Raw genomic sequence first — 12048 nt, 5'->3', positions numbered from 1 at the left:
TCATACTCTTAGAAATAAAAAAGTTAAAAATTGTTCAGGTACAGTCTGTGGATGTATTGTTTTACATATCGTATTGTGAGCCAGGTATCACGATATGTATCATATCGCCAGACTCTTGCCAAAACACACCCCTAATCACAGGTAGATTAAAAGAGGATCCAAAGTGAATTTTGAACTGTTTAACCCCCACCCCTTCTTTTCCATAGGTGGTGTCTGGCAACACAAACACACACGAGGTTGTGCTCAAAGACCTGGGCCCCCCAATTGTGGCCCGCATGGTCCGGTTCTACCCCCTCGCCGACAGAGTGATGAGTGTTTGCCTCCGAGTGGAGCTCTATGGTTGTGTGTGGAATGGTAAGTGTGCATGAGGGAGGGGGGGCTTTCCTTATCATTTGGTTTGTACATTCTGAGGCATGCCTCCTTGATAAATGTGGACGGTGACTGAGTTTTCTCTCCTCCGAGATTGAATTTATATCAGAAAGTAATGATTACAAATGCATGTTTTTCTGTCTCTGAGGGCTTTGCCCCGGATAAAAGGAGCCACGGATGAATATATTGAGGTGGTCTCGGTGTTTCCTGAAGCACAGTGCTGACAGAGTATTTACGGCTGCTTCACCTCCTCTCCAGCCGCATCCGCCTCCCTCAGACAGCTCAGAGCTAGACCCGTAAATCAGAGTTTTCAGTGACTCAAAAAGTTCCAATCCCCATCCCACGTCCTCTGGGAGCGCATCTCTCCGAAACATGTGGTTTCTGAGTTGCAGCTGGGTTTGACTTCAACCAAGATGCTCCCAAATGTCGGGATTTTCACTCGCTCTGCATCTCATTTGATCACAAACCAGATTACAGAGGCGACACATCTTTTGTTGGTTATTTAACATTCAGAGTGGCTCTTCTTGACCCTCATGGACTATCTTATATGCAGCCTCATCTGCACACAGTCATTTGCATCCAGAGCATGTGGCCCTGAAAGGCTTTGAGAAGCACTGTTTATTATGTCTATAGAGGGTGTACTGACTTCTCCTGGCTTCTCAGGGAGTTGGTTGATTATGTTGTGTTCTGTGGGTTAATGGTGGATGGGGAAAAGAGCCCGGAGAGGCGGACCTTTTCATTTGGTTTTATGACTTAAAAAGCAGCTATGGTGCTTTCTCATTTAAAATAGAGCTAATTGCATAACGCTCACACTGCCAAATTGCCCTCATAAAACCATTGATTTACATGTATTTATTAGCGGTGAATTACTTTTTTTGGTTACTGTCAAGCTTTTGTGAGTAAATTAAAGTGGAAATAAAACGTGATTTCCCAAATGATCTTTTTCATTAGCTAGACTTAAAGCGCCACTCCAATCATCTTTTGATCTATTGTAAAAGCCTTTTCAGTAGTCTTTTAATTATTAATATGCAGTTTTTTAGCCAAAATAACAACAAAATCAGTTGTTTTATAGGACATAGTTTCTGCAGAGTGACAGCAGGTAATTAGAAATTATACTCTGAGTTGTGGGCGGGAACGTTGGCACAGAGTAAGCCCACCCCCACTTCCCTTCATTCATCTTACAGCCCATCACACCCCCAAGCTGACATTACGGGTGCATCAAAGATGGGAAACAATATTGGAGCTATCAAGTCGTACAGTTTTGAGGCAGCTCTGACAAGGAAAACAAAGACGTACATGGATCTATTCGTCTACTAGTGGCTCCGAATGAAGCTTCACTGCTACAGACTTTTTCCAACTGCATTTTTTCATCTGCTCCTGATTCACAAATTCTCAGAAACACAAATTTAAGCTTAATTTGCTCTATATATATTCCCTCCATCAGGAGAAAAATGACCTTCATGTTAAAAACACAATTTTCATTGAAGATGGTCTTAAAGTTAATTGTTTAAAAAATGTTGACGTTTTTTGTTCCTATTTTTTTTTTCTTAAACCCAGCTATGCTGAAATCTGGAAACAGTTTTATTAAATCTTATCTGGCATTTCTTGAGTGCTTTGTTGAAATGAAAATACTTAAGAAAATGTCATTTTTGGCTCTGTTGTAGTGTATGTTTCTTTGAACTGGAAAATCAGAAAAGCAAATTCTTTTTTTTTTCTACTTTTAGCAACTCTATGAATCATTTTGACTGATTTTCATGTTATCCTTTCTTAGATGGGTTAAAAGCTTACACCGCCCCGGTGGGTCACGTCATGCAGTTGCCTGGCCTGCCCGTGTATTTAAACGACTCCATCTACGATGGAAGCACAGAACAAAGGTAAAAAAAAAATCTATTTACCTGGATCTTTTTCCAGTCTAAGCATGCCATTTTTAGTGATTCTAAAACATTTCACTTTCATGTAGCGTGCTAGGAGAAATACGATCATGACGAAGTGGAGTAAAAATGTGCAGTAATAAATACATAGTGAGGCTGAGTGTCTCCACGGTGCTCATCACATCTGCTCCGGTCCCAGCCAAAACCTTTCCTCATTTCTGTTTCTGTGCAGCTAATTGAAACAGAATGACATTATTTTTTTTAAGCCGCAGAGGGATTTGAGGCATGTTTCCTGACTGTAATGTTTGACATGGAGCAAAGGAGGGATAAACCAGGAATTTGGGGTGGGGGTCCACACTTGCATGGGCTGTGCAGCTAATGGGGCTGAAATGTTTTGCTAGCGGGTGAGTGAACACTTTTGATGTAATCCAGATGTATTTCTAGCAGATGTAAAAGCTCGGGCATCTGGGATGGAGGGTGGAGGGGGGGTCATTTGTTGGGTTTCTTACCTTTAGGTACGCTGGTGTGTGCGGTCGTTGTGTCACAGGAATATGTTTACGTGGAAACAGTTTGTATTGTTTGTTTGTGTCGCAGGATGCAGTTCGGGGGCTTGGGTCAGCTTTGTGACGGAGTGTTGGGAGGAGACGACTTTACACAAACCAAGGAATTGAGGGTGTGGCCCGGGTACGATTATGTCGGCTGGAACCGGGAAACCCTCGGGCAAAGCAGCGTGGATATTGAGTTCCACTTTGAGAAACCTCGACTCTTCAACAACATGCAGGTACATACTAAGATGTGTGTTTGTGAGAATAAAAGGAAGGAATTGTGAGTTTATCGGATTAAACGTGCTCCAGTTCAGATCTGTGTCCAGGTATTCAAAGAAATTATGCAAATAAAAATTCCAAAAGGTATTTATTGAAAAGCATTCCCAGTAGTCTTTTAATCATGATTATACAATTTTTAGACTAAATTTTGAAAAACGTGTTGTTTTCTAAGACATAGTTTCTGCAGAGCGGCAGTAGTTTAACAGAAATTCTACTCAGTTGTGAGTAGCCACGCCCCCTCAGAGGAGATTTTGCAGACGAAAGCTTCAGATCAACATGAAATATGGCTTTTTAAGACATTTAGGTGTGGGATTTATGCTAAAAACTTAACAATCATAATTAAAACTCTACTGAGAATTTTTTTTTTAATAAAAAAAAAAAATCATAGAGTGACTTTAATCATGTTTTTTTTTTAAAATGATTTTTTTCATACCAACCATATGTTTCTGAATATTTCCTGAATGTCTCTGACCTGCATGAACTATGTGGACCTTTTACTTTGAAGTAGCTCATCTGCCGTCTTTGGTAGCAGCATTTTGACTGGAATCGCTCTGCAGTCATTTAATTAGTTTGGACGCACCATTATTTACTCCGCAGCAGGAATCTGTGCCTGTCCTTTTTTTTTTATTATTCTTTTTGCAGCCACCAAATTGCATCAGAGTCTGTTTGTGCGTCTCTGTGGCTTTGGGGTGAGTTTGTAGAGCAGTCAGGATGATTGTAATATGAAGCAACCCCACTTTGAATTATAACTGTGTTGTTTCTTTGCAACGTGTTGGAATGTTGGTTTGAGGGGAAATGCATTTCTGCATCTTTAACACCCTGAACTTTCTCATAAAGGCACAAATCATTCTCTTTGTGGAAATTCAACCGTTTTACATCTTCCTGTACTCTCCGTCACTTGTAATCCCTTCATTATTATTCACGTTTACCTCAGTTGCCATTTAAGAGATCTCCCAACTGTCTCCTTTTCCTGTCTTTTCCCTGGTGGTTTCCACTCACAGACCTCAGCTGACACACACTGTTATGCTTGCCTGCCTGAGCGGATGTGTCAGACACGCAGGTCAAATAAATAATGACTGGGAGCCTGAAACTAATTTGGGCTCGACTTGTCTCTGCAGGACAAAGTTTTTCAACCTGTGCCTAATCACCCTCCCAAAGGGAAGTCTGCTCTTTAACCTTTCCACAGTCCTGACCTGCACTTGCTGGAGTTGGAAAGGACACAGATCTGTCCTGTGGGGCTTTTGTGGAACATTTATTATGGGTTTGTGGAACTGAAGACAAAAATGAAAAAGAACTCGCACTAGAAGTTTGAGCTAAATATAAGAGACATAATCTTTTTTTTAAATTAAGGGTTTCTGTGTCCTTTATTTAAAAATGATCATATTTCTTTTGATTTGGTTTTTAAAATCCTCAGACCTCACTGTAAAGAGAATCACTGTAATGTCACTGAAACCTCCAGAGCAGCTGTTCATCCTCTGTGTGATCCATTCAATGCACCTCATCTCCTTTGAAGGAGCCACGATTCCTTCCTTCTTAATTTAATGTTTTCATCTACATCTTTCTAACTCTCATCTCTCCGAGCTCCTCCTTCTTTATTCTTTTTATGAATGACATGAGAAAGATATATCGTTCCCCCTGCTCTCCCTGGTGTTTTACCTTCAATTTGCAGTCTTGTTTACTTGTGTTAAAGCAATTATTGCAATTATAATTATAACCAATTATAGTTATCGTTCAAATTGAGTCTGTATGAATTACGACGGTTTATGATTGAACACATCCGCTTGGTGTTTGATCTGCTCTTGTTTTCTATTTTTTCATTTTTCCACAGGTTCACAGTAACAACCGACACACACAAGGCGTGCGAGTCTTCAGCAAAGTGGAGTGTCTCTTTAAGCCGGGCCTCCTGCAGCAATGGTCCTCCCCTGGGCTCACTAAGCTCGTCCCGCTGGAGGATCTGAAGGACCCCTCCTCACGACCCATCTCCATCCCTCTCGGCCACCGGCCCGCTCAGATCCTCGGCTGCAAATTCTACTTTGCAGACCGCTGGCTGCTGATCAGCGAGATATCCTTCCTCTCTGGTAGGAAAACGCATCAAATAGTAGGATTTTAGCTTTGATGGGTCAGCTTTTATGTCCGAATTTTAGGATACACGTGTCATGTTGTGTGGATAAATGAAGGCAGACATCCATCTTCTGGAGTCATCATCATTTCAGAACAAAAAGTAATCATTTTTTTAACTACAACACTAAAAAAATAAAAAGATTTAAAAAATACCAAAAAACAAGATTTTTAAGGTATTGATTCCTTTAACCTCAGATGGCGTGTGTAAGTCAGAAGATGAGAGGATGTTAAAGTTTCATGTTCCAAAAGGAAAAAAATCTGACATGGAATAAAAAACATAACTCAAAGCAAAAGTGTCTGTTTTTACAATATTATTGAGAGATTTTAAACAGTAAGAGTATTTTATACACACGGGGTTAAAAAAAAAATGTATGAAAGTTGGTTTATTTTGTGAAAAAAACACACTAAAAAAGGACTTTCAAAATAATCCTTTTGTTTGTTATCGCAGCTTATTATTGTTTGAACACTGTATTCATATTTTAGCGATTTGTTGTTCTTTAACACTTCATAATGGAGTTTGAATTTGAATTTTTGTAAAGCATAAAATATCTGAACATTTGAGTTAAACTTGCTTTTGGATTTAAAGAGACTCCAGCATTTTTACAGTTAGACATTTCTCCTTTTTGCAAACTAAAGAGCCCATTTTTTGGCATCAGTTAACATTTTTCTTGCTGCTGACATACATGATTGTGATCTACATCCCTGCATCGTCCGTGAACAGACAGAAACATCTGAGCTAACACAATCCATTTTAAGACATTCATAGCTTAGAGACTTAGAGGCATTTTCATTTCAATCCTGTTTTGTCTGGACTGGAGTTTGTTTCCTTGGATAGTTCACTTCATGCACTATGAAAGAGTGTCTGCATTGACACTCGGATTTTAACTGAATCCAACATTTTATGCCGAAGAATCCTAAAAAAGAGGTTCCTGAGTGTGACTGTGACTCCACCTCACTGCAGTCACTGTATAAAGTGTATTCAACTTCACACATTCTGGTATGGTGACCAGGACTTTCACTGAAACTTAACTCTGACCAAACTATAGAACCACAATTATAACTTGAATTTTGGTTTGCTTGCAAGTGAACTCTTGTCCGGTTTATTTACAATGTGAATGCTGACACTCTCCATGAAGCAAAAGAAATGAATTCAAGACAAAAGCAGAACTGACAAAGGTTGTGTTCATTTCAGAAAAGTAAAAATCTGACGAGGTCTGAGTCTAGGAAAATTAAGAAAATACAAGCAGATGTGGAGTGGTGAGGAGATAAAAATGAATTGTTTACCTTTAAAAATTCTAGTCCTTCCATTCAACCATTTTCTGAACCTGTTTGATGCCTTTTGGGGTCACAGGGAGCCAGAACCACTCCCTCCTTTAGGTGAAGACAGGGTACACCCCGGATGGGTCGCCAGTTCATTGCAAGGCCAAAAGTGTGATGTGAAAGCAAATTTAACCAAAAGAAAGTGCTTCATTCTCCACTAAAAGCACATTTCTGGGTTTAATGGATCTAAGCTTCTTTAAGGGTGCATGCAGACCGGAAAAGTTCGTTGGTCCGAACAGAGTCCGCCTAATTTGGTCCAAATCGACTCCTGAACCTTACGATTGGTCTGTATTCAGACTGCCGCTAAGTGGGCTTTTATGTTTCAAGGCAAAGCTAGTAAACAAAACCACATGACTAATGATCTCTTCAGTCATTGGCCAGGGATTACGAGGGCGGGGCAAAGCAACGAGCAAAAGAACAATGGAAGTCGAGATGATTCACTTATTCAAACTCTATGTTTCGCTGACCAATTTTGAAGATCTGTTTCAGGGTCAGGTTCAGTACTTAATGATCCTGCATTCATACTGCCATACTACTTCGGTGGTCGTTCTGGTCCAGTTGTTCCTCTCCGAGCACTGAGTCTATTCAGAATGAAGACACTCAAAACAAACCGTCTGGAAACTAACTGAAACCACCTTGAAAGATGGGTCAGAGAGCGGTCCCTGGTCCCGGACCAGCGTCCGTTTGGGTGTATTCAGACTGAAAATGTACTCCAGATTATCAGAGAAAAGGGAACTCTGGTTCACTTAAATCAAACCAATTGAGTCCACTTTGAATTCATACTAAGTGTACAATGATCCTTCATTTAGGTCGGAGCTGGTTGTGGTTCATCATTCTTTCCTAAGGATTTAAGGAATATTCAAAAGTCTCTTTAATGGAGTTAGGTAACGCTCTTTTAATTGCCTCCAATTTCTTCATCCTTTATCTTATTCAGAGCCGTTTGAGGGAGACGTTGATTCATTTTCCTACAATCTCCCTAAGACTCCCGACACCACCTCCTCTGCTCCAGTTAATGTCACCACTCCTGTTCCTACATCAAGTTTCAGTTCCCCCAGCACCACTACAAGGCCCTCTGGTAAGTTCTGTAAACCTTATTTGTTCTTATCCTCCCTCATCTTCCTCCACGTTTGTCTCTTTGATCTTATCTTTCTATCCTCCATTTTCTCTCTGCTGCCCACTTTCGCCACTCCTTCCTTTCCCTGATCTTTCCGTCATCCTTTCTCTGTCAGCCGAGGTTTTGCCAAGCACTTGTCTTTTATCTTGCTTAAAGAGATCTTGCTTTGAATAAAAGGTCAAGTAGTTTGATCTATTTTTTTCTCATCACACTCTTTAAAAAAAAGGCTTTGAAGGATAAAATCCAGCTGAGTCATTTCTTTCCTCGTCACTCCGTTTTCATCTTCCTTGTCCTTTATCCGCCCTTCACTCCTCCAGAACCTCTCTCTTCCACCAACTCCAGCTTCATGAGGGACACCTCTGGTAACTGGACGGTGTCAGGTGAGGGACAGTAGAAACGGGGAGCATGAAGTGAGGGGAGCTAGCTCCTAAATTCACTCAGCATGACAGCAAGCAAAGGGAGTGAGGATTACAGGGGCACGCTTTGGTGCCCCGTTCTTCTCTCACTGTTTGATGATAAATAGCTTTAGAAAAACCCTGACAGAAGTATAATAGACTACACTTATGTAGAATAACAGCTTGGCTTCCTGTGGTACTACAAACTGCATGTTTTGTTGGGGAGCTGGCTCTAATCCATAAAGCTAAACAATAACAAGCTTTTTGTTTTAATGAAGCTGGAACCGCGTTTTGTTTTGTGTTTGCTGCTTTTCTATTTGTTACTGGTTTGATGTCTTTGTCTAGATTCATTTATAAACACAGAAACATCTATTGTCCTAACAATAAAACATGAGTGCATGATTTTGAGCTGTGGACTAATACCTGTTTAATCAAGAATACAAGCTATTGTCTTGTTCTTTGATGCTGTTTTATGTTTCAAACATATTTACTTAACAATCTTACCCTTTTGCTATCCTAGGCATGTTTACATTAAAAGTAGGGTCATCTGGACCCCACAAGACAGAGCGCTGAACTTTTATTTTCAAGGATTTTTTTATCTTCACTGGTGTCCGTTGCAGACATAAAATCCTGTCAACCTTTGTCTTGGGAGGGGTCACACATCAATGCAAGGGTGGGGTCATCTGGACCCCATAAGAGAACACAAGGGATATGGAATAATTGATCTAAATTGTAAAGAAGAAAGCCGTTATAGTAGGGTGGGAGAAAATGTCTGCAACTAAAAATATGCAAGATCTGTAATGTTCATCATTGATACTCTTCAACTGAGAGACAGACTGAAAAAAATAATCCAGGAAGTTTGATTTTTTTTTATTTATTTTTTTTAGTATTGTGGTTCAGAAAACAACCACAAATTCTGTCCCCCACTGACCAAATTTGAATCTAAGAAGCTCTTCTATCCTCTTCTTGTCACATGTATTCATCTCACCTGTTTGAACTGCTTATCAGCATAAAAGACACCAAATTGTCAGAATGTAACCTCTCCTCTAAGTCCTAAGAGCTGTCGAAGGACACCAGGGACAATATTGTAAACCTGAACAAGACTGAGATGAATAATTCTATAATAAGCAAGCAGTTTTATGAAAAGAAATCAACTGTTGGAGATCACTGTCAGTCTCCTTCCCCCTGGAGTTTCATGAAAGATCTCACCTGGTGGTTAACGGTGAGGAAGCAGCCCAGAGCTACATGGAGGAACTGGTCAATGACTTGAAGAGAGCTGATATAACAAAGGTTACTGTAGTACAGGGAGGATCAGTTCTGCCTGTTTTCCAGCTCTATCTGACCAGCTCACCACTGATTAGCTTTCTGTTTAAACCAGTACATGTCCAGGCCTTTCTAAGGTGAGATTTTGGGCAAATATCTGTTTCTATCAGTGTTCCACCTTGACAATAACCGGGCAACAAAGAAATTGCTACAAAGAAAGCATTTCAAGGTTCTGGAACGGTCTAGCCAGTCTCTGCACCTCAACCCAACAGAGAATCTATGGAGGGAGTTGAGTCATTTCCAGCCCCAGAACATCTCAGCACTTGAGAAGATCTGCATGGAAGAATGGACCAAAATAGCAGCCACAGTATACAAACCTGATGAAAACCATTTGACCTCTGTCAACCCCAACCGGGGCTTCATTACAAAGTTATGAAGTGAACTTCTGTTATTGACCAAATACATTCAGCTTCATTATACAAAAAAAAAATCTTTAAAGCTCTGACAGTGTGATTTCTTGGCTTACATTCTGTGTCTCACAGTTAAAGTGTATCTATAATGAGCATTACAGACCACTTATCTTATCAGGATTGGTGACTTACAAATACCCCACCATAAGTGGCATATTTAAACTTTCTAGAAGAAAAAAAAGTTTAATATCTCTGATTAATACTTGGCTTTTGAAAAGCTAAAGCGCACCGATCTGCTCATTACAAAGCGGTTGGCTCTGAGGAGGTGACGGGGTTCGGCGCATACTAAGCGCCCACTCAAGCAACCTCTGTCAGATATTGAGTGAGGCCGATGAAACTGTGTTGGCGTGTGACCCCAGCAACTGCATGATTGAGCTCATGTTCAGACAGTATTTTAACTTATGACTTATGGTTGCACAACCACAAACACACACCCACTGAAGATTTAAGGCTGTTTAGTAATCTAACCCCTTTGGGATTATGTGGATTGTTGCCTCAACAGCTGTAAAATATGGTCAGATCTTCGTCTCGGTTACAATTCTTGAGCAACAGGATCCGACTTTCCTAACTATAAAGAAACTGTTTGGCTTTTTATGTGTTTATTAAACATATTAAGTAACTGTTTATGCAGGAAAAATATGAGTTGTCAGTTTAAAATATAGAGTGTGGTTACTATTATAAAAAATGACCCTCCTCTTTTTCTTTATAGGGAGGTGATGCATTTAGTTTTGCTCAAAAATAAAAGTGTAGTTTTACATTAATTTTCACCCAAACAGGTTTTAACAGAACAGTTTTATGTGAAAGTTTAAAGCAAATCACTGTTTTAAAATCTGCTGTCACAACCTCAGCTTAAAGATTCTTGAATTTGTTTAACCAAAAACTGCTTCATTGATTAGCAAATAATTAGGAAAAAGGCTAAACACACAGATATAAAAAAATGTAATTAAAAGTGCTTTCCTAATTAGAACATAATTAATCAAGAAACTGTCAAATTAGGACAAAATGAACAGAACAGTGATCAGGCCGCCAGAGAAATACATTTGTGTTAATTACTAATATAACAGATTATTCTGCAAAAACATAAACTGTAAAGCAGAAGTATATGAGATGAACAAGGCAATAGGAAAGCCAAAGATGCACAAATGCAACATGAAGCCCCTAAATCTGGATTGGTTCATAATAATCTCAAATATTTAGGACTATTTGCTTGGTTTGACATTTTGGTTCTCTGCATCTTAACGATGTGAACTGGCATCTAAAAAATGAACAGAAATAAATTCAAAACTCTTTGAACTTAATGTGACCTTCAAAACACCAAACACCCACTGACAGTCCCATTGTATAATGAAGGACAATGGCTATCACAACAGTCCTGTGAAAAAAAGAAAGTAGGTTTTATATTCAGTCTGCATTAATATTCTGTCAGCATGCAGGACGAGCTTTTGTTTTGAGCCAAAAAACGATAAAAGTGAGTTTTTATGAGGATGGGGGGACATTGCAGCAGTTTAGCAGTAAAAATTTCAGGATGATCTGTGCCTAGTTTGTTGCAGTTCTAGGGCATCCAATTTTTGGAACGATCTAAAAGAACATTTAAAAATGAAAACCAGCTTACATCCCCAAAAGTGAATCAGATTTATTACAGATTAGATTTTTTTTTTTTCCTGCCTGAACCATCACGGATCATTGATGTGTTCAATAAGCTCAGAGTCTACTAACGGTTTGGATGTATAATCCTGACTTAAATAAGGATCAAGTATTCATACAAACATTCAGCATGTCATCTCTCTGTTTGCCTTCTTCCCGGTTTAGAATCTACAGCCGTCACCCCGAGGGCGGGGCTTCCTGTGGCCAAAGATGACAGCAGCAACACGGCCATTCTGATTGGCTGCCTGGTGGGCATCATCCTTTTGCTGCTGGCTGTGATCGCCGTCATTCTTTGGCGGCAATACTGGAAAAAGATCTTGGGCAAGGTTCGTTCAGACGTGTCTGTATTTTTCTTAAACGTGAAGTCAGGTGTTGGTGGTAATAATAAATCCCCGCTGTTTTCCTTGGAACTTTTCTCTGCAGAACAAATTGACTTAAACTCTGAGACTTGAAAAATGATTTGTTGTGAGTGTTGGCTCAACAAGCCGCTCTAACCACCTTTAAATGACTGATAGCAGCCTGGAGAACTGCCAGGTTTTTGGCAGAGGACCATCTGGATGTGTTTTGGGAGTCCCCTTACATTTGCTGCTAATCATTCAAAGATTAGAGTCTGTTTCAGAAGTTTGATCACGCGTCCGCTCAAGACACCTAAAGTCT

The 12048-nt window shown here is 39.9% G+C and overlaps 1 protein-coding gene across 4 annotated transcripts in view; it reads left to right on the top strand.

Moving 5' to 3' along the window:
* The window catches only part of ddr1 (discoidin domain receptor tyrosine kinase 1), a 52818-nt gene that overhangs the window by 31526 nt on the left and 9244 nt on the right, over window positions 1-12048 (top strand). For all 4 annotated transcript variants that reach the window (XM_036216080.1, XM_036216079.1, XM_024267761.2 and 1 more), the window contains exons 6-11: window positions 207-354; window positions 2141-2243; window positions 2835-3021; window positions 4893-5142; window positions 7440-7580; window positions 11557-11717. In XM_036216080.1, coding sequence (XP_036071973.1) covers window positions 207-354; window positions 2141-2243; window positions 2835-3021; window positions 4893-5142; window positions 7440-7580; window positions 11557-11717 — 990 coding nt within the window. The remainder of the gene's footprint in view (window positions 1-206; window positions 355-2140; window positions 2244-2834; window positions 3022-4892; window positions 5143-7439; window positions 7581-11556; window positions 11718-12048) is intronic.

Source organism: Oryzias melastigma, linkage group LG16 (assembly GCF_002922805.2).
Source record: "Oryzias melastigma strain HK-1 linkage group LG16, ASM292280v2, whole genome shotgun sequence".
NCBI classification, from domain to species: Eukaryota; Metazoa; Chordata; class Actinopteri; order Beloniformes; family Adrianichthyidae; genus Oryzias; species Oryzias melastigma.
This window is presented reverse-complemented; position numbering and strand designations above follow the sequence as displayed.